Source organism: Meriones unguiculatus, chromosome 12 (assembly GCF_030254825.1).
Source record: "Meriones unguiculatus strain TT.TT164.6M chromosome 12, Bangor_MerUng_6.1, whole genome shotgun sequence".
NCBI classification, from domain to species: Eukaryota; Metazoa; Chordata; class Mammalia; order Rodentia; family Muridae; genus Meriones; species Meriones unguiculatus.
This window is the reverse complement of record NC_083360.1, coordinates 33556335-33580881: the sequence shown is the minus strand read 5'-3', so window position 1 is coordinate 33580881 and position 24547 is coordinate 33556335. Positions and strand designations below refer to the sequence as shown.

The 24547-nt window shown below is 49.1% G+C and overlaps 1 protein-coding gene across 2 annotated transcripts in view; it reads left to right on the top strand.

Moving 5' to 3' along the window:
* The window catches only part of Kremen1 (kringle containing transmembrane protein 1), a 69087-nt gene that overhangs the window by 35519 nt on the left and 9021 nt on the right, over window positions 1-24547 (top strand). For both annotated transcript variants that reach the window (XM_060365607.1, XM_021632663.2), the window contains exons 4-6: window positions 8532-8656; window positions 13505-13658; window positions 21751-22083. In XM_060365607.1, coding sequence (XP_060221590.1) covers window positions 8532-8656; window positions 13505-13658; window positions 21751-22083 — 612 coding nt within the window. The remainder of the gene's footprint in view (window positions 1-8531; window positions 8657-13504; window positions 13659-21750; window positions 22084-24547) is intronic.

Below are 24547 nucleotides of genomic sequence, written 5' to 3'. Positions count from 1 at the left end.
TGGGTAGTGTTAGGCCACCTGTCGTCTCCAGGACAGGAGGGGCAGCTGTCCTGAATCTTTGAGGTGGTGTTGTCTGACTTCTGCTAGGCAACACGAACAAACGTGTATTTATCCCGCTGGGTGCACCGGTAGACTGACCCTGTAATGCACTGGGCTGATTGGGGTTAGTTACAGGAGTTTGCATCCCTGGGGCAGTCCACCTGAGGAGGTCAACCATCCTCCACTTCTCTCCAGCACCTCCCAGGACTCTGGGAGGCTGGGAGGCTGTGCCGGGTGTAGTCTTGTTCTGTAAGTGACCACAGCAGCTCACTTCCATGATGGCATTGGTCATGTTTGTATTATTCAGTCAGCAGGCGTTTGGCCCCTGACTTTATCCTGCCTCCAAGGATTGCCCTATGCAAAGCCCTTTTCCTGCATGGTCCTTTGTCCAAAAGGGATAATGTCCTTTTTCCTGCATTCCCCGGAGGGCTGGCGCTTCATGTGCAATGACCTGGTGAAACATACTGTTCAGTGCAGATGTAAGAGAAGAATATTTTAATGCCCCCCCCCCCCAAAAAAAAAACATTTCTGAGGTGGCCACTTTTGATGTTGTCTTTTGAATCAATGCTATTATAATTTTCTATTACCCAGCAAGTTGCTTTTGTGGTGAATAATGAAAGCACTACCATACAGACTGGGAATAACTGTCTTTATTCAGCATATATCATCCTGGCCAGCCTTGGGGTATTTCCTTTACCCGCTTCTCACAAGAACCCTTTAAGGTCCATGCCGTTCCTCATTGTGCTGCTGGCGACCTGAGCGTGCAAGGCTGCAGTGGAGTGGGATGATAGCTCGATGCTGGAGCACTGGACTGTGGCGCAGGAGGCCCTGGAGTCTGTCCCCAGAACTGAAAAGGGACTGGAGTGGCTCAAGCTGACCTTGCGCTCAGTCCTTATCCTTTTACCTATTTTCTGTACCCCAACTCTAATAAGCTGTATAGTTTTCCTCTGAGCCCAGTGTACAGGTACCAGTCAGATGCCCTCTTGAGACCCCTCTGAGGGTCATTCCTGAGGTTCCAGAAGCCTCCACAGCATCTGTCTTAGAATAGACTAGACGTGTCCTCCTGAATTTCTAGCTGGGCGTGGTGACACAGGCCTTTTAGTCCCAGCACTCAGGAGGCAGGCGGATGTCTGGGCCAGTCTGGTCTACAAAGCAAGTTTCAGGACAGCCAAGGCTACATAGTGAAACCCCATCTCAAATAAAACAAATCTTAAGTTTAATATCTAGTGCATTTTGGAAAGGTTTCATGCAGTGATTTAGTATTCTTTTAATTTTATGTATATTGGTGTTTTGCCTGCAACGTATGTCTGTGTGAAGGTGTCAGAGCCCTTGGAACTGGAGTTACACACAGCTGTGAGCTGCCATGTGGGTGGTGGGAATTGAACCCGGGTCCATCTGGAAGAGCAGCCAGTGCTCTTAACCACTGAGCCATCTCCTCAGCCCGATTTAGTATTTTTTAAGTTGTGAAGTTAACCTGTATGGAACCAGTATGCTGCTTCCAGACAACAAGACGGCATGGCTAGCCATAAACAGGGAATAGTAGCTGCTTCATTCACTGCTGCCTGGGAGGAGCTCATCACTCATTCCACAGCTTCAGCTGTTTATCCTTCACAGTCACAGAGTGTCTGGGAAATCAGTGGAGTGAGGAAGACGTCCTCCCCGTGGGGCAGGTGGGCTGTCCTCCGTGGTTATTTGGGGAGGGAGACCAGGAAACCGTGTTTGGGGTGTAACTCACCGCACTGCTGTAGCCCTGTGAAGCCTGGGGAAAGGTGGGAAGCCAGGCAGGTCTGGGTGGCCCCTAGGGAAAATGATGTTCAGACCGAAATCCTAAGTGGGGAAGAGTTTTCTAAGCAGAGGGAATTGAGTCTAAAAAGCCAAAGACCAGGGAACAAGGTGAAGCTGCCCGGCATAAACACAGCTCACTTGGCTGAGGAGCAGAGATGGGGGGGAAGGGGATGAGAGACCACTGGTGCTGGGCCACCTAGGACACGCCAGGCTTTATCCTGGGGCGGCCAGGAGCTTTGCAGGGTGGGTGTAGGGCCGTGTCAAGTCTCCCATCTTACGCGTGTGGCGCCCTCCTCCTGCAGCTACCTTCTCCTGCCTGGCGTGTAAAGAGAATGTGGTGGCGGTGTGCTCCCTCAAGGAAGGCGAGCCTAGCAACAGGTGGAACAGGAGCCTAGCCATCTCGCCAGCTCGAGTCAGAGCTCTTCAAATTGTGGCTCACACCTCCGTAAGGGGTCATAGAACTGAGTGTAGGGTCGTGAAAGAGTGGCACAGTCCTAGGTGTCTGGATGCACAGTGGCTAAAACTAATTCGGAATGAACCCCGAAACGAGCCTGAAACACCTCTGTGGCATCCGAGCACACAGCGTGTGCACTGTCCTCCACACACACCTCATGGCACGGCAGCTGATGAGACCCGAGGCTGCTGAGTGGTGGGAGCAGCGGTGCTTTACTATTCATTCAACGTTCCTTTCGTTTCCTTTTGCTGTTTCGTGACAGACAGGGTTTCTCAGTGTAGCCTTGACTTTCCTGGAACTCATTCCACACACCAGCCTGGCCTCGAACTCTCATACAAAGTTCCTAAGCACTGGTTCTCAACCTTGCCAATGCTATGACCTTTAATACAGTTCCTCATGTTGTGGTGACCTCAGCCATAAAATTATTTTCATTGTTATTTCCTAACTGCAATTTTGCTACTGTTACAAATCATAATGTAAATATCTGAGATGCAGGATACCTGATATAGGACTCCCAAAGAGTAACAACCTAGGGGCTGAGAGCCACTATTCTTAAGGAAACTTAATGGCTTAGTTATGGAAAACTAAAGCTTCAAATAGCTCCATACTGTCATTTCAGCATGTGTCCTTACCACACTTTTGCCATTTTTTACTATTATGTGAAGCAGTGTTTTCAGCATCAATTTTAAAACCAAAGTGTAATCAATTCTGGAAAGCTGAAGATACTCAAGTATTCAGTCAAGATTTAATTAGTTACATAAAAATAAATAAGTGCATCTATTTCATTTGTATGCAGATTTCTTTGGTCTTTAATAGATGGTAAAAGTGTGTGTGTGTTCGTAAGTAAACTTTTAAAGAATTTACTATTAGTGAACTACCTTTGGTCCTTACCCATTTTCCATATAGGTGCACATGTGTGTACGCACCTGTATTGTAGCAGGTGTGTTTGCAAGCATGTGAAACCAGAAGACAACTTCAGGAACCATCAAGTTTTGTTGTTTTGTTTTGTTCGTTTTTTTCAAGACAGGGTTTCTCTGTGTAGTTCCAGTTGTCCTGGAACTCGCTCTGCAGACCAGGCTGGCCCCTGCTTCCCCAGTGCTGGGATTAAAAGCATGTGCCACCACCTTCGGCGATCGAGTTTGTTTTTTGAGATAGGGTCTGTCAGTGGCCTGTAGCTTATTGGTCAGGCTAAGCTGGCTAGCCAGGGATCCTCGGGATTCCCAGCTCTGGCTGTGCACAAACTCAGATTCTTGTAGTTATAAGGCAAACGTTTTGCTGGCATCTCCCTAGTTCCCTGTTTCATATGTCTTTACACGCTGGGTCACATCAAAGTTTCGTGGTTTTTTGAGGGGTGACAGGGGTTATGAGGGAAAAAAAGACATTTAAAAAGGTTATGGTCTAAGAGAGAGCAAAAAGTGTAGAGTGGCAGTGCAGAATTAGAAGTCTGGTGAGCGGTAAGCTTGGGGGTGGGGAAGGATGTTACCGTAAACCACTAAGGTTCAGGTGGAGTAGAACAGCAGCAGAGGAGAGCCTGATTCCTAATGACCCCCTTTGTGGTACATGTCAGTACCCGACTCCCACACCGGAACATAAGCTGCCTGGATTTGCTCCCCAGCTTTTTGTGAATAAAGCTTATAGGTTCCAGCTGTACTCATATAGCCTATAGCCTTGCTTTTGTCTAAACTTAGCATTTATGAGCATGTGCCTTAGGCTGTGTGCAGACTAATACATAATATCATGCTCACTTGAGCATAATGGAATCAGTGAGGCAAAAATCAGAGCAAATGACCAAGATGATCCTGATCAAGCAGTTCTTAGTAAGAGTCATTAAAGGCACACTCGGGTCTCCATATGGAAGTCCTCTTCAGCAAGCTCAGCTTAGCTTGCACACCCTGGCTGGAGCTGCTTGGCTCTGCAGCTGTGTAAGCCCCAAACCTCAGACATTCTCAGGCCTGGCCTCCACTGAAGATTGGACTGCCCCCACCCCAGCTCCTGTTTACACTTGCTACTGTAGAGATTTGGTTTGTTTTTGAGAGACTTATTTTAAAGTTTGTATGGAGAGCCACATTTGTTTCAGTTGAACCATGTGTGACGCAGGGGAACAGAAGAAAGGCAACTGTATGAGCTGAAAGGGAGGTGTGAGGGTTGGACTAGCACTCGGTTCTTCCAGCAGACGTAAACTAAGCTGTCGGATGGCTTAAGGAGGAACGTTTCCTACGCAGGCATGCTTTTATACGCTCAAAAGACTGACGTGCAGATACAGCTCGGTAAGCTGGGCATGCCCTCTCCAATCTTACAGCAGGAAGGAAAATACTACCCAGGACTCACTGGTCTTCCCTGTTATGCTTTTAGAATTGGATCTAGAAGAAATTGTAGGATGTTTGGAAAGGGCTTCAGCTAATAATCCTGAGTTAAAAGCCTGGATTGAGGGGCCTTGAGAGAGGACTCAGCAGTTAAAAGCACTGGCTGCTCTTCCAGGGGACCCACGTTCCATTCCCAGCACCCACATGGCAGCTCACAACTGTCAGTAATTCCAGTTCCAGGGGATCTGACACCCTCACACCAATGCACATAAAAACAAACCAAAACAGGCAGATTTGGATTGAAAACTTAAGTTCCTAAGAGACTGATCTGCCCATGGTTCATTGTGAATTGAATGCCCTTGTTTCAAAAAAACTGTGTTTGAATGTGTCATGTGTTAGTGACTCACCGCTTTGGAACAGGTTACCCCAAATTTAGTGGCTTAAAGTGTCACATTAATTGTCTTATGTCCTGTGAGTGACTTAGTCCTGTGCATTGAAGTCCCTCAGAAAGCTGCAGTCAGGCTGTTGCCAGAGCTGGAATGTCTCATCTAAAGACAGAAAGGGGAAAGCTCCGCTGTCCACCTCACATGGCTTTTAACAAGATGCAGTTTTCTGTGTGCCGTTGGCCGGAGACCAGCCCACCCTCGGTGCTTTGCCATAGGCTTTTGACATGGCCTATTGTAAACTTTAATTCTTAAAAGCTTGATGCCAACCTGGACTACATACTGAGGAAGAAAAAAAAAAATTGTTTCAAAAGAAAAAAAAAATACAATGGTGGCTTACACAGGCATGAACTTTAGGGACAGAAATCTGTTTTAGGTGATATGTACTTTTCTGTTTGGTACACACTGGGGCTGAGGAGGTAGGGTCTCACTATGTAGCCCTAGCTGGCCTAGAATTCGATTTGTAGGCCAGGGTGGCCTTGATCTCAGAGATCCACCTGCTTCTGCCTCCTGAGTGCTAGGATTCAGTGCTAAAATGCCCTGCAGGAGTGTGATTTCTTTTAAATAAAATTCCTCAGACCCAAGCAGTTTAATAGACACGTTAAGCTGGGAAATCCAAGGTTAAAGTGCCAGTGTATCCAGGGTCTGGTGCGGCCCTCTTTCTGGCTTGTTGACGGCTGTGTTTACATCAGAGTGCTCACATGGCAGGGGAAGAATGGGCTCTTGTCTCCTCTTCTTACCCCACCTGGGAGTGCCCTCTTTCTGACTTCATCTAATTACCTCCCAGAAGCCTCTCACCAGGTCCATTCACACTGTCCATCCACACTATTCAGACGTCAACACGTGAATCAGGAATAACAGGAAGGAAACCGATCTTTTTCCTCTGCATTCACATACTTGATTCTGACACCAGAGGGGTGAGTTTTTTCCAAGAGCCAATCCTGCATCGCCAACAGGATGGCTTACCATTCACAACGAATACCCAGCCTCAGTGGAGGGGGCTAAAGACTTGGCACTATAGGACCACACCCTGATTTAGATGCCAGTCACAAGCTGTGAGTCTCGAGGCATGTCTACAAAGTGGACTTCCTCCTCAGGTTCAGAAATCCACTGTAATAACTCTCAGAACTTGAGGGGCACATTCACTGGTGTGTCAGAAAGGATGTGATAGGCTGAAGATGTCCGTAGGTTTGAGGTCTGAAAGGATCTGATCCCCAGAGCATCTGTCCCTGTGGAGTGTGCCATTTCTCAGCAAGGACGTGTTAATCACCCAGACACTCTCTGGGCTCCATCTGTAGGGTTTTCAGCAGAGGCCTCATCAGCTACTCACTATCAAGTATTGACTCCATCCCTAGCTCTTTTCTCTTCCCTTGGAGGATGGGGAGTGGGACTGACAGTTCCAAGTTACTAACTGTGGCTTGGTCTTCCTGGTGTCTAGATCCCGCCATGAGGCTAACCAGGGGTCCACCACATGGTGCCTCATTAGAAAGGCATCATCCAGAGTCTTGAGGGTTGGGGAGCTTGGTGTCAGGAAGTGGGCAGAGACCAAGTGTACTGTTATTACATCACAGTGGTGTATAAACAGTCAGTCTGTGTGGAAGCCAGTTACCATGCTTGGTACCAATAGCTGCATTCCTCTTGCCTGCGATATAGACGACCCTTCACTAGGGCAAACAATCCAGCACATAGTGGCTTTAGCACTCATATGTTCCCTGAGGTAGGCTGAATAGTGACCCCCAAAGATATACTTCCTAGTCCCAAGCCTATGAGAATGTGACCTCAGATGGCATGAGAGACTTTGCAAGTGTGGCTAAAGATTTGGGAAGGAGAGATTACCCATGTGGGTCCAGTGCATTTACAGGAAGGCATGAGTCAGAGGGCCTGTGACAGGACAGTGGAGGCCAGGGAGGGGAGATGTGATGAGGGAGCTGCTAGCAGCGTGGCCATAACTAAAGCATGTGGGCTGTTTCTCAGAATTCTTCACGTATGGCTCAGCTCTGCTGACACCTTCATCTTGGCTCTTAAAAACCTGCTTGGGTCTTCTAGCCTTCAGAAAATGAAATGTTGGGAGACAGGAGGTTTGTGGTCATTTGTTCCAGTGGCAACGGGAAAGCACACTGCTCACCAGAAGGCCTTGGGGAAACCCATTCACTGTCTTAGAGAACACAGGTTTAAGCACAGAGTTATAAGTTCCATAAAGACGTCACAATCGAGTCCTTTCATATACCTGACTCAGCATATCGTGTGCTTTGGCCGTAGTCACTCCCCATTACTCTCCTGTGTCTGTTTCCCACCAGTCTGCTTCCTGTTCCCAAGAGTCCCTGTTACATCACTCATATGAACATAAATGATATAAATGGCTGTGGACATTGCTCAGTTGTAGAACCTGAGTTTGATTTTTGAGAACCCAATTAAAAACAAAAAAGCCAGGTGTTGGGGCTGGAGGGAAGACAGTTAAGATCACTTACTGCTTTTGCAGAGGACCCAGATTCAATTCCCAGTCCCCATTTCTAGGGCTTCCGATCACTTGTAACTTCCATTCTTCTAAGGGACTAAAAACCCTCTGGCTGCTGCAGACACGTGTGGCACACATAAACTCACTCATACGTATATACAGTTAAATAATTTTTTTTTTTTTTTAAAAAAAGCTATTTGTAGTGGGCTGTGCATCTAATGCCAGTGCTGCCAAGGCAGACAGGTGGATCCCTGGGGCTTGCTCACCAGCCAGCGCAGCCTACCTGTCCCCAGAAGAAAATCTGACAGGGTAATAGTGGCGCAGCCCGGGCTCCTGCCCATTAGTTCCCACGAAGCATGCTTGTCTGCTGGAGCAGGCTGGCACTCTGCTGAACACACGTGCCTTCTCCCTGGCTTTCTTTTCTATGATCCGTTTCTCCGTCACCATTTTCAGGAAGCTGTCTTGGTTCTTGGTGCTTAACATCTTCAACATGCACATCCCTTCTCTCTGCAAGAACCTCGCCCTTCATCTGCTTGTTTACAGTGATGCCCATGGTGTGCTGAGTGTTACAGACACTTCTAGTCTTGTGTAGTAACACTTACAACATTCCTCTTTGAACAGTGTTTGTTCCCTTGATGTCTACAGAATCACTCTAACATGCCCCTAAAGGAGCACCTCCATGTTTCCTAGAAGGGTTCCTCTGCTCTCTTTCTGTCATTTTGGTGGATTCCTGGAAGATGGGTGCCAGGAGCCACCCTCTCCATCTTAAGAGATCATTCCTAGTTCTCATCAGTGCTCACTCCTACCAACACTGAGGAAGGAACATAAACGTCTTTGGGCTGCTAATCGGGATCTGCATGCCATGCTTTCTTGCAGATGGTGTGGTGTTTGGCAGAGATGGGCAGCAGAGGGTCCGTTTGGGGCTTGTTGTCATCTGCTTGTGTGGTACCTCAGGCTGTGAACACTGGGAGGAGCCCACGGGCACAAGCTGCACTTCCTCCTTGTGCTCCCAGCCAGATGTTGTGAAATTTTCTTGTTTTGTTTGTCTCTAGTGCCTGGAAACCTTGGCTGCTACAAGGATCATGGAAACCCACCTCCTCTCACCGGCACCAGTAAAACGTCCAACAAGCTCACCATACAAACCTGTATCAGCTTTTGTCGAAGTCAGAGATTCAAGGTACTGGCCCAGTCGTCTACAGAAGAGATAATGATAGATCAGAGCGGCCCACCTGTCACAAAGGAAGAGTAGGCTCAGGAGCCAGGAGCGCAAGGCAGCTGGGGGTGGGCGGAAATCCCTAGAGTCCCTTTTTGGCCTCCGACTGAGTTGTGATCTGTTTGTGTGCCTGTCTGTAAGCAAGGATGTCAGTGACTTGATAGAGAATCAAGCCAAGGCAGCGGTTCCCTTCATAGGCAAATTGCAGGCCTTCCCTCTTTTTCAAATGTTCTCCTTTCTTTCTCTTCTTTTCTTTATCCAAAATTCATTTCCCAATCACTAAGGTTCAGTAGTGCTATTTTTTATTAAATTAGACAGGAAAAGATCCCTCCCTTTTTCCTTTTGTTTTTCTCTCCCTCCCTCTTTCCTTAACTGGTTCAGTCTAAAAGGCATTCATTAGGCCCAAGAAAGAAGGGTATCCTGCCTGGGTTTCAGACTCACGTGAGGCAGGTGAATAAGCAAGACATTTGAACCCCTGTGACCACGTGGTTGGTCACTTGTGCAGAGCTTGAGCGTATAGTGAATGTACCAAAGCCGGTCTATTCTGGCTGGAGAAGGGATGTACCAATGTGGAAGCCAGGGCGACCTGAAATGAAGCCCATAGGTAGCGTTACAGGAGACTGGATAGTCTAAGTTCGTGGCTTTGATCACAGAGAGCTAGAAAATGGCGTAAATGTACCTGTGCAGTGACACACACACACACACACACTTCATCGCTGCGCAGCAGGAGCCTTGCCACCCACTGATAACAGGGCGTGCAGCCTGCGCTCAGGTCTCCACCAGAGAAAAGCTCTGGGGAGATGCCCCCTGCTGTGCCAGTTCTGAGACAGACAAGCTGTGTTCCGAACAGAAACATGAATGCAGACTCATCCAAAGGACGAAGCTACCTTGGAAGGGGTCCCGTGACCGAAATCTGACCTGCTTTCAGCTCCAGATAATGATAGTGATAAACGCTTCTTGCTGGCTGAAATAAGAGGACACCACAGTGATGAATGGGTGAGAAGGCACACACTCTGACTAGAGAATGAACTAGTGAGCATGGAAGAAATGATGGCGTTACTACCCTATGGCAGCCCATCGTAATGATAGATTCAGAGAATGAATAGCAGGGCCTACACATGTCCCAAACCTTCACTTACCATTCTGGGAAAAGTCATAAGAATCTCCCACAATGGCCGGGCATGGTGGTACACACCTGTAATCTCAACACTTGGGAGGCAGAGGCAGGTGGATCTCTGTGAGTTCGAGGCCAGGCTGAACTGCATAGCAAGTTACAGGTGCACGACTGCCACATGGTGAGACCCTATCCCCAAATCCAACAAGTGTGTGAGTGTGTTTCTCATACAGCCTAGGCTGACCTTGAACTCCTGGTTCCCCTGCCTTCCACTCCCCTGTGTTGGGTTTACAGGTATGCACCATACACAGTTCCCGGCTATAATTAAAAGAATCTATTTAAAATATCTACAGCTGGGCTGGGGAGATGGCTCAGAGGTTAAGAGCACTGGCTGCTCTTCCAGAGGTCCTGAGTTCAATTCCCAGCAACCACACGGTGGCTCACAACCATCTATAATGAGATCTGATGCCCTCTTTTGTTATGAAGGCATACATGCAAACAGAGCACTCATGTATAAATAAGCAAATCTTTTAAAAAATGAAATACCTACAGCTAACACCCACTGAGGAGTGAAGGTCTGGTGCTTCTTATCCAGTATCATGAGCAGACAGGAAGGCCCACACTTACCTTCCCACACTTACCTTACTGGCCTGGAAGCTCACATACAAAAATCTGTGTTTCCATTTACTAGCAACGAATAATTAATAATTTAAGTCTCTAAACAAATAAGAGTAATACTGCGTATCTCATGGGTGTATCTGGGTGACCTCTGTGGGGGATGACCTGATGCTCTCTAGCAGAGCTTAACTAATGAGACTTAAGAACTCATATCAGAAACTATATAAGACTGGAGAAGAACTAAAGACCTAACAAATGATGATATACACCTACCTGTTAACAACTGAGGCAACAGAAATATTCTTAAGGTGTTGATTCCCTCAGGTTAGTCTATAAATCAAATAGAATCCTAATAAAAAGTAGAACTTTTTTTAGAGAAATGACAAGCTACACTGGAGACAGCCCAACAGTGAAGCACTTGCCCAGGACAAGCAAGGCCAGGACAGCATCAGTGCCCCAACAGTGAGAAAATAAATAAATTAAATACAAAGATCAACCCTGAGATGCATATGCAAAACAGAGGTTTAGGATGACGACCACAGTGATGTTGGCAAAGGACAGTTATGTAGAACTTAATCACCTGATCTGTTCCATAAAGCTACTGTCACCAAAAAAGTAAATCATAAATTGCCCACAGACAAATCTTTTTCTGTGTGTGTGTGTGTGTGTGTGTGTGTGTGTGTGTGTGTGTGTGCAGGTGAATAAAGTTTTCTTAAACAGAGCCATGTTCGTTTACATGTTGTCTGTAGCTGTTTTCCTTACATGGCCGTGAGGCTGGGGAGAGAAAGAGACTATGTAGCAGATTATTGACTTCTGCCCTTTATAAAACAGGTTTTCTGAAATTTGCTGTAGATCAGTAAACCATCTAGAAACAGACCTACACAGATGCAAACAACTGCTTTTTATGAAAGTGTCAGGGCTGTTCAGCAGTGAAGGGTTGCCATCAAATGCTTCTGAAGAAACAATGTGGCTCTTTGTAAAGAAAAAATGAGTCTTCAACTTTCCATCATGGCTTAGACAAAGATTGACTTTAAATTAAGCTACAGAAAAAAGTTACTGTAAGAGTGTCATAAAAATAGACATACAGAACAATAGACTTCACAATTTCAAAACCAACCTAGAAATTCATGGTCAACTGATTTTCAACAAAATTGCCAAGATCATTAGATTAGGAAGGACAATCTGCTGCCAACTGTGTGACGCAGTGGGGTAATCACATGCAGAATAGTGTTTGGAGCCTGTGTTGGTCACTGTTCTCAGGGCTGTGACAGAACTTTCAGGCCTGGCGTCAGGAGCATGAGGCGGTTGTCCCAGTCAGGAAACAGAGTGGTGAGGTGCCAGGCTCCGCTCAGTCTCTCCTTTCGTCAAGTTTGTGGCCTCAGCCCAACGGGTGCTTCTACCTATGGTCAAGGTCAAAATCCAAAATGTATAAGAAAACTAAAGATCCCAATAGTCAAATGTCAGGCAACACGGTTTTGGAATAAGCAAAAGAAGCAAGCAGTTCATCACCAAAGAGCACACACCAGATGAGGTTACATGCACCATCAGTCCTTAAACCAGCACAAAGCGAAGCCACTGCGAGACACACAGCCATCAGAGTGGCTGGAGTCAACTCTTACAGTAGCGAGCAGCAGCGGAAGCTCTCACCCGTCGCCAGTAACATGGCACAGCTCAGCCATCTTGGAAACCAGTGGCTTCTTTAAAAAAGTTAGACCCAAGAATCTCACCCCTGATCATTAGCCAGGACAAACGGAAATTTATAAGAATCTGTGCACAGACGCTTATGGATGTCTGTCCGTCGTCGTGAGAGCCTGGAAACAGGTGGGCAGTTGTGCCGTCTCCATATACGGGCGTGTGTTCAGTGAGCTAGAGGAGGGAGTTGTTAGCTGTGGCCACTGTATGCACCTCACAGGCACATGGGTTTTTAAGGTTGTTTTTAAGGTGTCTCATGCTCTCAAAATGACGATATTATACTGTTAAAAAAATGCGGGCAGCAGCTGCCAGGCTGTGCGGGAGGGGCTCTCAGTGCGCACAGCTTGCCCTGTACCCGAGGACTGGCTCCTCGGGACTACGTGCTCAGCTGGGGTATCGACAAGAATGGAAGTGCAGACGAGGCTTAAAAGCATTTGCTGTGAGATTTCACTTTAAAGCACGGCTTGGGCCTGAGAGATGACGCAGCGCAGTTTGGTGCCCTATGTTCAGCAGCTCAGTAACTCAGCTGCACTCGAACGTACACAGACACACAGATACATACAAACACACACATGCACAGAATGACAAGCACAGAAACACACACAAATAAATCTTGGGGGCTGGAGAGATGACTAAAGCCCCGTAGAGCCTGGGTTTGATCCCCAGCGTCTACACGGCAGTTCGGAGCCGTCTGCGACTCAGTCTCGGGATGCAGGGTCCTCTTCCGGGCTGTGCAGGCACTGTACACTGCCCTGCAGACGTACATGCAGGCAGAACACCCGCACACAGAAGTAAAGGTTAGCTCTTCAATAAGGAGCTGGAGAGCTGGCTCAGGATCCGCTGCTCTTCCAGAGGACCCAGGTTCGATTCCCAGCACCCACACGGTAGCTCACAGCTCCCTGTAACTCTAGTTTCAGAAGATCTGAAGTCTTGTGGCTTCTGAGGGCATGAAGACATGCATCAGGAAAAACACCTGTTCACATAAAAACAAATTAACTAATTTAAAATTTTTGAAATAAAACTTTACTCAGCTTACCCGGCACAGAGCGAATAGTAAAATGTTTAGCTATTTTCAATCAATGCCTTAAGTTCAAGGGATGTTCTCCTCCTTAGATATGGTTAAATACAGTGGGAATGAGAACATGAGGAAGACATTCGCACATCGGTGTGTAGCCGTGGCCACCTTAGACTGGGCAGTGCAACTAAGCAGCGGCCACGGGGAAAGGGTGGACCGGGCTTGAGGGTGAGGGGGCTGCCAGCCTCCCGTGAGCCTGGCACCCCCACAACATGGCCAACATCATGTGATCGCATGACCCAGACCCCCCATAGCCATCTGGTGGTGCAGAAGCCCAGCCGAGAAGTCCTCACCGTCTTTTCTGTCGTGGCAGTTTGCGGGGATGGAATCAGGCTACGCATGCTTCTGTGGGAACAACCCTGACTACTGGAAGCATGGCGAGGCCGCCAGCACCGAGTGCAACAGCGTCTGCTTCGGGGACCACACGCAGCCCTGTGGTGGGGACGGCAGGATTATCCTCTTTGACAGTGAGTATGTTTGGCGCCGAAGGCATGCCCAGGGACAGCAAGTCCACCCACCTACCTCTTCACATAGTCATTCATTCACCGGTCGGTTCTCACGAAGCATCTGCCATGAGATAAACGCGGCTCGGCGCCTGGGACTAAAGCACAGACCAGGCTGGCTCAGACCTCCCTCTGGAAGGGACAGCAGTGTGTAACAGTGACCACCTATGGTCGCGCCCAGTGCTCCGAGTGGCTGGACTAGTGTGGGTGTCTCTGCTAGTCATAGTCTGCGGCCAGCAGGGTCACGTCCAAGGGAGACAAGAAGGTGGTGCAGTTCAGCAGGACTTAGCAGCTGGCGGTTCAAACCAGGAGTCCGGTCCCGAGTAGTTTATCTTAGGCATATTTAAGCACAGCACAATTTGGCGAAAATCTTCCCAGTGGTAATTAACTCAATCCCATATGCAAAATAAAGCGTTAAGACATGACTACCTGGAAACTCTTTCTAGTATAATGTGACATCTTCTATAAAGATAGGTTCTATAGATAGACTGCATGTGACGCCTTCCGTAAAGATAGGTTCTATAGACTGACAAGCTCGAGATAAGGGTTTTGGAGGATCTACTGTGGCCACACAGAGCGGAGGTCGTGGCTATTAGCCACGCCCACTCCCAGCCCCTAGGCTGACAACAGGTTGGACATCCCTCCCTCTGAAGGAACATTTAAACGTTTGACGTGTGTTAACGTTCCTGGTTCCCTCTGCGCTCCCACAGCACAGCTCGGAGCTGCCTGGACAAGTAGGAAGAGGCTTTAGGCTTAGCCCACACTGTTGTTCCTATAGAGTGCCTGCTCGCAAGGGCTCTTGTCTTAACTCCATCTGTGTGTTGGTAGCACTGGGGCGCTGTGCCTCACCCAGGGGCCTCTGATACAGTAACCTTGCCAACACTTCAAGTCATTTTTCCTGCCCTGTCATTGAGTGTGCCTTGAGCCGCCACCACATGTGTGAGATACCAGCAAGAGGCAAGGCTTTACGGGAGCCTTGAGCTCTCCCACACTGTGCTCTCTCATCCCTCATCCTAATCCACACACACACACTCACCAGTGGTGAGACCTCATCAGAGTTTTGACACCTGATGTTAACATTTGAGAAAGGGGCGTCACAGGTGACAGGCGGAAGAGAGACCTCAAGGATGGCTTCCTGCATCTGCAGGGTCTCTGATGGCCTGGCCACCAGGCGTGCACTTCTGACATCGCAGCTAGGCAGGGAGCTCCATTTTGAGCAAAACCCTCACAAGCTTTGTTTCCGAAAGCTGCCACAATGAATTATCACAAAGTGTAGGGCTTAAATAATAGGAACCTATCCTCTCACAGAGAACAGAAGCCCCAAATCAAGATGTCAGCAGGAAATGCCCCCTCCCAACGCTCCAGGAACTGTGACTAAAACAAAAGAGAAGCAACTTAACGCAGGAAATGGTTTCTTCAGACCCATGGGGTTTCAAGGGGTTTCAGGGAGTGATAGGAAGGAGGGAGTGATGGGGTGGCTTTGGTCGGTGGCAGGACCACACAATGTGTCAGCTGAGCAGGAATGCCAGAGCCACTGCTCAACTATGACCTTCAAAGGCCTGCCCCTTTGAAGAACTTAGTTCTTCCATCTTTGTCCATCCCATAGCTTCCCAAGTAGAAGACTAAGCAGTAAGAGACATTTCAGACTCAGGTGGTAACATTTACCCCAGACTCCTCCTGGTGCATCTCACAGTGTAAAATACATTCAGTCCAACTTAGAAGTTACACTGGCTGCTTTTGGGTGTCAGCTTGACACACACTAGAGTCAGCAGAGAGGAAGGAACCTCAGTTCCTTGAGATCCAGCTGTAGGCATTTTCTCAATCATGATCAGTAGAGAAGGGCCCAGCCCACGGTGTGTGGTGCCATCCCTGGGCTGGTGGTCCTGGGTTCTATAATAAAGCAGGCTGAGCAAGCCATGAGGAGCAAGCCAGTAAGCAGCACCCCTCCGTGGTCTCTGCATCAGCTCCTGCCTCCAAGATCCTGCCCTGTTTCAATTCCTGTCTTGACTTCATAATCAACAATGATATGGAAGTGTAAGCTGAATAAGCCCTTCCTCCCCAGCTTGCTTTTCAGTCATGGTGTTTTACCTCAGCAAAGGAAACCCTAACTAAGACTGAAGTCCTCATAGTTTCGCTTTAAAGCTTTATTATTTTATTTTTATTTTGTGTGTAGGTGCTTTGGCTGTGTGTTTATTTGTGTACCACATGCATGCCCGGCATCCTCAGAGGCTGGGTCCCCTGGAACTTGAGTTACAGATAGTCATGAGAAGCTGTGGGGTTGCTGGGAATTGAACTCAAGTCCCCTAGAAGAACAGGCACTGCTCTTATCCACTGAGTCATCTCTCCAGCCTCCCACTGCAGGCTTAACAATCCCAACTCTTGGAATGTCTAAAGTCTTTTCGGAAATGCAGGCAAACTTTGAACTGTTTCCCCTGTAACACTGAAAGGAGTTGTATACTCCTGATATACAGTGCAGGAGTCAACATTCTCATTTCCAAACAACAGGAGAAGGAGATCAGTAAGGAAAGGCTGGACCAAAGCAAGTTCAAAGCCAAGCAGGGTGCATATTAAATCCTAGTGCTGTTGCTGCCATCCGGATACTGTTCGTGCTTGGGCAGCCCTGCCCACATAATCCTGCCATGTGTAACACACATATCCTCTGTTTGCTTGCAGCTTTTATGAACAGATATCCCATGTTTCTCGCATCTGCCATGGTCTCTGTTGACACTTATGCTTTACTCTCATAGCCTCACATATAGTCTGTGAGGGGCTTTCCTCTGGGTATCTGACACTGCTGCTTATTGATGGCCTCCTGGGCCTTCTTTAAAAAGGTTGGTGTAGGATTCCCTGGGGAGATGGCTCAGCTGGACAGTGACTGACACCTGCTTGTCATCCCAGCACTAGGAAGGCAGAGATAGGTGACCCCCTGGGACTCACTGGCTAGCCAGCCTAGCCTACTTGGCAAGCTCTTATCTTAAGAAGCAAGGTTGGCAGGTCCTGGAGAACAAAATCTGAGGTGTCCTCTGACCTCCATTCACAACAGACATAAACTTCAGTCATGCCCTCATGACTCTGTCATTGTCTCATTCAGCACGCCAGCAAAGCCCTATGTATGAGGTCACGATGGCAGGCTCTGCTTGACAGCCCGGGGTGCCTCCAGGCCTGTTTGGACCAGGGCTGCAGCTGCCCCTGAGTGGCTAGGCACGTAAGCTCCAAAACACTTCTCTAGGCAGCCCTTCTCCAGCAGAGTGCCTTGGCTACCCCTCCCCTCATGCAAAATCTCCCAAATGAATGTCACGTCTTATACGCTGGAGCCTTCAATGGTGTGTAAGCCTGCCACTTCCCTCCTAAAATGCCATCAAAGAACCGGTGTTGTCCCGGACCCGAGTGGTGCTCTTCTCTTGACAATCACGCTTCTTCTTCCAGTTTCTTTTGTCTGCGACTTTAAGCTCATTCCTGGCCAAATTGTTTGCTTTTCATTTTCTGCTCTATGTGTTCTTCTCTGACTTCTCACGATAAAAGACAACAGTGGTAACCATATCATAAGCAGAATGCTATGTGGCTTAACATTTCTTCTGCCAAGTTGTTTTCTTTTTCCTTTTTCCTTTAGTCTCACTCAGATTTTCAGTGAGGGCTGTTGCTCAGTGCGTTAGAGCCCTTGCTCCCACTCGAAGCTTCACAAGTACTGATGTTCTCACTTCTGTTGATGTCCTAGCTTCTGGATTCCCACAAGAACGGACATCACTGATGCTGAGACTCTTCAGCTTTCAGCTCTCCCCTTCTGCTGTGAGCTGGTTCCAGAGCTCTCAGAGTGGCATGGCCAGGCCAGTTGCAACAGGGCTCCCCACCTCCTCGCGCCAGTTTTCTGTGTTCACGACTTTTATATCATTTCAACCAAATATCTGGCAGAAACAGCTTCCAGGAGGAAGCGTTGACTCTGGTTCCTGGCTTCAGTGGGCTCTGTCTATTGTGGCAAGGAAGGATGGCAGAGCAATTCAGTTCATGGTGGCCATGTGGGGCCCACTGTTCACATAGTGATAGATCCGAAAGCATAGATGGTGCCAGAGCCAGGGACTGGTGCAATGTGTAACCTTCATGCCCACCTCTAGTCACCTCGCTAGGCCTAGAGCCTAAGTGTTCCACAGCCTTCCCAAGTAGCACTACCAGCTGGGGACAGGTGGTCAAGACATGAGCCTGTGGGGAACCAGCAGACCGAGTGTCACCAGCTCTCTCTGGCTTCCATTGGCTTGTAGCTATTTCACTCGCTCCCTCTATTTTTCTAAACATTATCATCTGCCCACATTGTATACCTGTGCTTCTATGGCTCTCACTATGAAGACACGGACCACTGGACTTAGAACCCTCTCTAATCCATTGTGCCATCAACCCAACTTGATTACATGCATTAAGACCCTAGCAGCAGGACCTAAATCTATCCTTTGGAGGGACACAGTTCCGTGATCATCTAGCATAAGCCCACTTCATTTTAACCGATTCTTTGCAGGTTCTAAATTGGACATTGTGTGTACTGTGTGTTTACCTCACAGCCCCCGCAGCTACACAGTAGGACCCTGTCTCAACAAACAAACAAACATACAAAAAAAAAAAAAAAACACCCAACGATGAAGTCAGTTACCTCAGTTAGTAAGTACCAGAGCCAAGATTCAAACTCAAGTTTACCAGTTTTAATTCCTTTCAGCAGCCAAGATCTCTTATTAACAGTAGATCATAATAACTGATCCAGTTTTATGGCTTAGAGTCTGTGATCAGTGATGCCCACTGTGCCTGGTTATTTTCCTTCATGGTCCACAGTTGTACTTTCTGCCTGTGTGCACTCATGCTCGGAGCAAGTCGACATTCTTAGCACCGCCTCTCCGCCTTCAGAGGCCTGGCTACGGCCAGCTCTGTAACTCACCTCACTGCTCCTCGGAGAAAAGTAGGCAGTGCAACACCGCAGAAACAAACCCTGGACTTTCATCCGTCAGAGGGAAGAGCTTTAAGTAATTCAGCTGAACACTTTGGAGAGACTGGCTATAGACTGGCTTGTGGTTTGGGAGGACAGAGAGATCCCTGAGTGACGGGTTGAGTGGGCAGGTTAGAGGCCTCCAGGACATCAGCCCTTCTTTTGCTTTTCTTTTGGCCTGACTTTGGAATGTTCTTATTTCTTCAAATAATTCTTCTACCCGTTTTATGAGACTTCAGTCACACACATTATGCCGCTTGGTCCTTGACACTGTGGCTATTAGAAGCTTTGTTCTTTTGGTTTGGTTGTTTTTTCCTCTGTTTCATTTTGGATAATATTTTTTATTGCCGTGTCTTCAAGTTTATTGATTCTTTCTCAGCTGAGCTTAGTCTGTAGATAAATCAAAAAATACTTCATCACTGATAGTGTTTAAATTTTTTTCTGCAATTTACATTTGACTTTTTCTTTATTTTGTCTTTATTTTTAGTTTGTGTGTGAGTGTGTGTGTGTGTGTGTGTGTGTGTGTGTGTGTATACAGGCTCTCACACACATGAGTACAGTGTCAGTGGAGGCCAGAAGAGTGCTTCAGGTCCACTGGAGCTAGACTTACAGGCAGCTGTGAACCACACAGGTGCCGAGAACTGACCTTGGGTCGTTAGCGTGATCAGCATGCACTCTTAACTGCTGACCTCTCTTTCCAGTTCCTACATTTGACTCCTTTGAATTTTTGAAACAAGGCTGACCTCCAACTTTATGTAACCAAGGCCGGCCTTAAATTTCTAATTCTCCTGCCTCCCCTTCTAAGTTCTGGAATTGCAGACATGTACCATGCCTAGTTCATTTGACGCTTGTTATAGTTTCCCATCTCTCCTGAGATTTCTAGTCTGTCCCAGTGTGCTGTCTTTGCTTTCACTATAAACTGTACTGTATTCATTGTGTAGCCTCCATGTCTGATAGTTTTAACCCCTGGGTCACTTTGAATCTTGTTCTGTGGGTTGCTTTCTATCTTGGCAGTGAATCTCTCCCCGTCTTTTTCTTGCTTTTATATGCGTGCTGTGGTATTCTGTTTAAAGCCACACACTGCGGGTAGAATGGTAGACACTAAAGTAAATAGCATTTACACTTGGGAGGCCTGTTTAGTTTGGGGACTAGGCTGGGGTCTGTCTGTAGCTGGGCTCAGTTTGGACTGGTTTTTTGTCACTCCCTTTGGTGCCTTCAGGCTCCCTGTGTGTGCTTAGTGTAGAGCAGAGGGCACTAGCGGGGGTTTCCAGTGTCCTGTTCCATGTGAGCTTTGAGCGGGTCCCTTTGTGTCCTGACCTGTGGGAGATAGCCATTGTTACTTGGGGCAGTTTGTGGGAAGGCACAGGGTTGCTGGTTCCCTGCCTAGCTTCAGCTTAGGACGAGCCACTAACCACAGGCAGCGAGGTGTTGTCAGAAGTTCACTAACCCTGCTTCCCCTGGCAGCCACACACTTTGGTCTTTGGGTGGAGCTTGGGAAAGAGAATCCTGTTCTCTCCCAAGGAGGCCTTAAGGCAACTAGGAGCTGAGGTCTTTGCCTTAGCTCTTCTCCCAGAAGCAGTTGGCCTTTACTGTTTTGTTTTTTGACACAGGATTTCTCTGTATAACCTTGGCTATCCTGGACTCACTCTGTAGACCAGGTTGGCCTGGAACTCACAGAGATCCACCTGCCTCTGCCTCCCAAGTGCTGGGATTAAAAGTGTGTACCACCACACCAGGCTGGCCTTTACCTTGTTACTAAAGAAACAGTGTCCTCCTACCTCCCAGGTACAAACATGTCTCACGTCTGCCTCTTTCCCATGGCCCTGGGAGCAATGGGTTAACTGCCCTCCCCCAGCAACTGGAGGCTTCTGCTTCCTCAGAGAGGAGGGCCCCCGAAAGCAGGAGGTGCTCCAGACTTATCCCTCAGCAGCAGCCTTTCACCTCCTACACACCTGTGTCACTGAGGGGAGCTCAGGCTGGCTCCAGTGCTAGAGATCATCCCTGGGGACTCGTATGCTAGTCATGAGCTCTCTCCAGAGTTTGGGGTTTTGAGACATGGTCTTAAACTGACCATCCTCCAACCTCAGCCTCCTCGATGTTAGAACTATGTGCCTGCACCACTAGAGCCAGCAAAGCAACATATGTTTATTGCTTTTCTGTGTGCTAAGTAGAGAAAAACTCCCCTAAAGCCTGATGGAGATGTAGCTCAGTGGAAGAGGTCTTGCCTGGCATGTGCATGGCCGTAGGTTCCATCCCAGCACTGAAAACTAACAAACAACTTCCTTTTAAATCCTATTCTACACTCCCTCCCGAGGTCCTTCATTTCCAAGATCTTAATTAGATAAGACACAAAGTGCTTGTGCCGCCTTTCTAGAAGTCTGTCAATCAAAACTAGGAGTTCAGAGAAAGCGTGGCTTGAAGTACCATATGGCTAGTACAGAGTATCGTGAATCTGGTATGGACCCCTCTCCTTTCCCTTGGGTGCTTTTGAAGATCCAACCTGTGGCCACACGTGATAGGTAAACATTTCCTATAGAGCTGCTCTTCCAATCCAGGGCTGCTTGTGGACCTCTTGTGCGAACACTGCACCTCCGCGGTCCTGGAGACCCTGAGGAGACACAGAGCCCTTTCCTTTATGACGTCACCTCTTCAAAAGCCTGTCCTTTGCCAAGAGGTCCCAGTGTTTTCCTGCACTTTATCTCATATGTCCTCTCGCTGTCATGGGATCCAGCAGCAGGTGGTGGCCCTGAACTGGAAAACAAGCGAGAGGCCTGGGAACAAGGTGCAGCCCCTAGGATCACATGGCCCTGCCGGTCCTGAGTCCAGACTGACTGACTCCAGCCAGACCCCAGCCTCGCTGCATGACTCTTCCGAGCACCAGCTCTTAAGGTCCCCTGGGGAAACCAGATAGTCTGTATAGTCACTTGTTCAGAGTCTAAGTGAGTCATTCTGTGATTTGATCCTAAAACCCAAGATGGTCTGGTTTTGTAGCTGGAAACAATGTCCCTAATAGGATCACATTTCCTAAGTGTTTGTGTCAGAATTAGAGAGGAGCCCAGGGCTGAGACTCACCCCCTCTCTTCTCTTCTGCAGCTCTCGTGGGCGCCTGCGGGGGCAACTACTCAGCCATGGCAGCCGTGGTCTACTCCCCAGACTTCCCTGACACCTACGCCACTGGGAGGGTCTGCTACTGGACCATCCGAGTTCCGGGAGCCTCTCACATCCACTTCAACTTCACCTTATTCGATATCAGAGATTCTGCAGACATGGTGGAGCTGCTGGATGGCTACACCCACCGTGTCCTGGTCCGTTTTAATGGCAGGAGCCGCCCACCTCTGTCCTTTAATGTCTCTCTGGATTTTGTCATTTTATATTTCTTCTCTGATCGCATCAATCAGGCCCAAGGATTTGCTGTCTTCTACCAAGGTGAGACGCCCTTGACTCTGGGGCATAGATATCCGGGCTTTCTCTTCCCTGCCCAAGTTTCCAAAGTGGTCCTGTGGAGGCAGGCCTACTGACTCAGCTGCAGATGATCTCACTATTAATTCATCCCTCACTTACCATCACACAACTCCCCACCTTCCAGTGCAAACACTCCCCTTCCAGTGCACAGCTCCCCACCTTCCAATGCAAACACTTCTCTCCAGTGCATGACTTCCCCCTTCCAGTGTAGACACTCCCCATCTTCCAGTGCAGACACTCCTTCCAGTGCAGACACTCCCCCTTCCAGTGTAGACACTCCTTCCAGTGCAGACACTCCCCCTTCCAGTGCAGACACTCCCCACCTTCCAGTGCAGACACTCCCCCTTCCAGTGCAGACACTCCTTCCAGTGCAGACACTCCTCCTTCCAGTGCAGACACTCCTCCTTCCAGTGTAGACACTCCCCCTTCCAGTGCAGACACTCCTTCCAGTGCAGACACTCCCCCTTCCAGTGCAGACACTCCCCACCTTCCAGTGCAGACACTCCCCCTTCCAGTGCAGACACTCCTCCTTCCAGTGTAGACACTCCCCCTTCCAGTGCAGACACTCCACCTTCCAGTGCAGACACTCCCCCTTCCAGTGCAGACACTCCTTCCAGTGCAGACACTCCTTCCAGTGCAGACACTCCTTCCAGTGCAGACACTCCCCACCTTCCAGTGCAGACACTCCCCCTTCCAGTGCAGACACTCCTTCCAGTGCAGACACTCCTCCTTCCAGTGCAGACACTCCTCCTTCCAGTGTAGACACTCCCCCTTCCAGTGCAGACACACCCCACCTTCCAGTGCAGACACTCCTTCCAGTGCAGACACTCCTTCCAGTGTAGACACTCCCCCTTCCAGTGCAGACACTCCCCACCTTCCAGTGCAGACACTCCTTCCAGTGCAGACACTCCCCACCTTCCAGTGCAGACACTCCCCCTTCCAGTGCAGACACTCCTTCCAGTGCAGACACTCCTCCTTCCAGTGTAGACACTCCCCCTTCCAGTGCAGACACTCCCCACCTTCCAGTGCAGACACTCCCCCTTCCAGTGCAGACACTCCCCACCTTCCAGTGCAGACACTCCCCCTTCCAGTGCAGACACTCCCCACCTTCCAGTGCAGACACTCCCCACCTTCCAGTGCAGACACTCCCCTTCCAGTGCAGACACTGCCCCTTCCAGTGCAGACACTGCCCCTTCCAGTGCAGACACACCTTCCAGTGCAGACACTCCCCCTTCCAGTGCAGACACTCCCCACCTTCCAGTGCAGACACTCCCCCTTCCAGTGCAGACACTGCCCCTTCCAGTGCAGACACTCCCCCTTCCAGTGCAGACACTCCCCCTTCCAGTGCAGACACTCCCCACCTTCCAGTGCAGACACTCCCCCTTCCAGTGCAGACACTGCCCCTTCCAGTGCAGACACACCTTCCAGTGCAGACACTCCCCACCTTCCAGTGCAGACACTCCCCACCTTCCAGTGCAGACACTGCCCCTTCCAGTGCAGACACTGCCCCTTCCAGTGCAGACACTGCCCCTTCCAGTGCAGACACTCCCCCTTCCAGTGCAGACACTCCCCACCTTCCAGTGCAGACACTCCCCCTTCCAGTGCAGACACTCCCCCTTCCAGTGCAGACACTGCCCCTTCCAGTGCAGACACTGCCCCTTCCAGTGCAGACACTCCCCACCTTCCAGTGCAGACACTCCCCCTTCCAGTGCAGACACTCCCCCTTCCAGTGCAGACACTCCTTCCAGTGCAGACACTCCTCCTTCCAGTGCAGACACTCCCCCTTCCAGTGCAGACACACCTTCCAGTGCAGACACTCCCCCCCTTCCAGTGCAGACACTCCCCCTTCCAGTGCAGACACTCCCCTTCCAGTGCAGACACTCCCCCTTCCAGTGCAGACACTCCCCCTTCCAGTGCAGACACTCCCCACCTTCCAGTGCAGACACTCCCCACCTTCCAGTGTAGACACTCCCCCTTCCAGTGCAGACACTCCCCACCTTCCAGTGCAGACACTCCCCTTCCAGTGCAGACACTCCCCACCTTCCAGTGCAGACACTCCCCTTCCAGTGCAGACACTCCCCACCTTCCAGTGCAGACACTCCCCTTCCAGTGCAGACATTCCCCCTTCCAGTGCAGACACTCCCCACCTTCCAGTGCAGACACTCCCCACCTTCCAGTGCAGACACTCCCCTTCCAGTGCAGACATTCCCCCTTCCAGTGCACAACTCCCCACCTTCCAATGCAAACACTTCCCTCTCCAGTGCACGACTTCCCCCTTTCAGTGCAGACACTCCCTCTTCCAGTGCAGACATTCCCTCTTCCAGTGCAGACACTCTCCCTTCCAGGGCACAGTTCTCATGTTAGCAGTTTTTGAGGCAGGTTAGGTGAGCTAAGTAGATAGGTTAAAAGGGAAATGACTTGCAAAGTT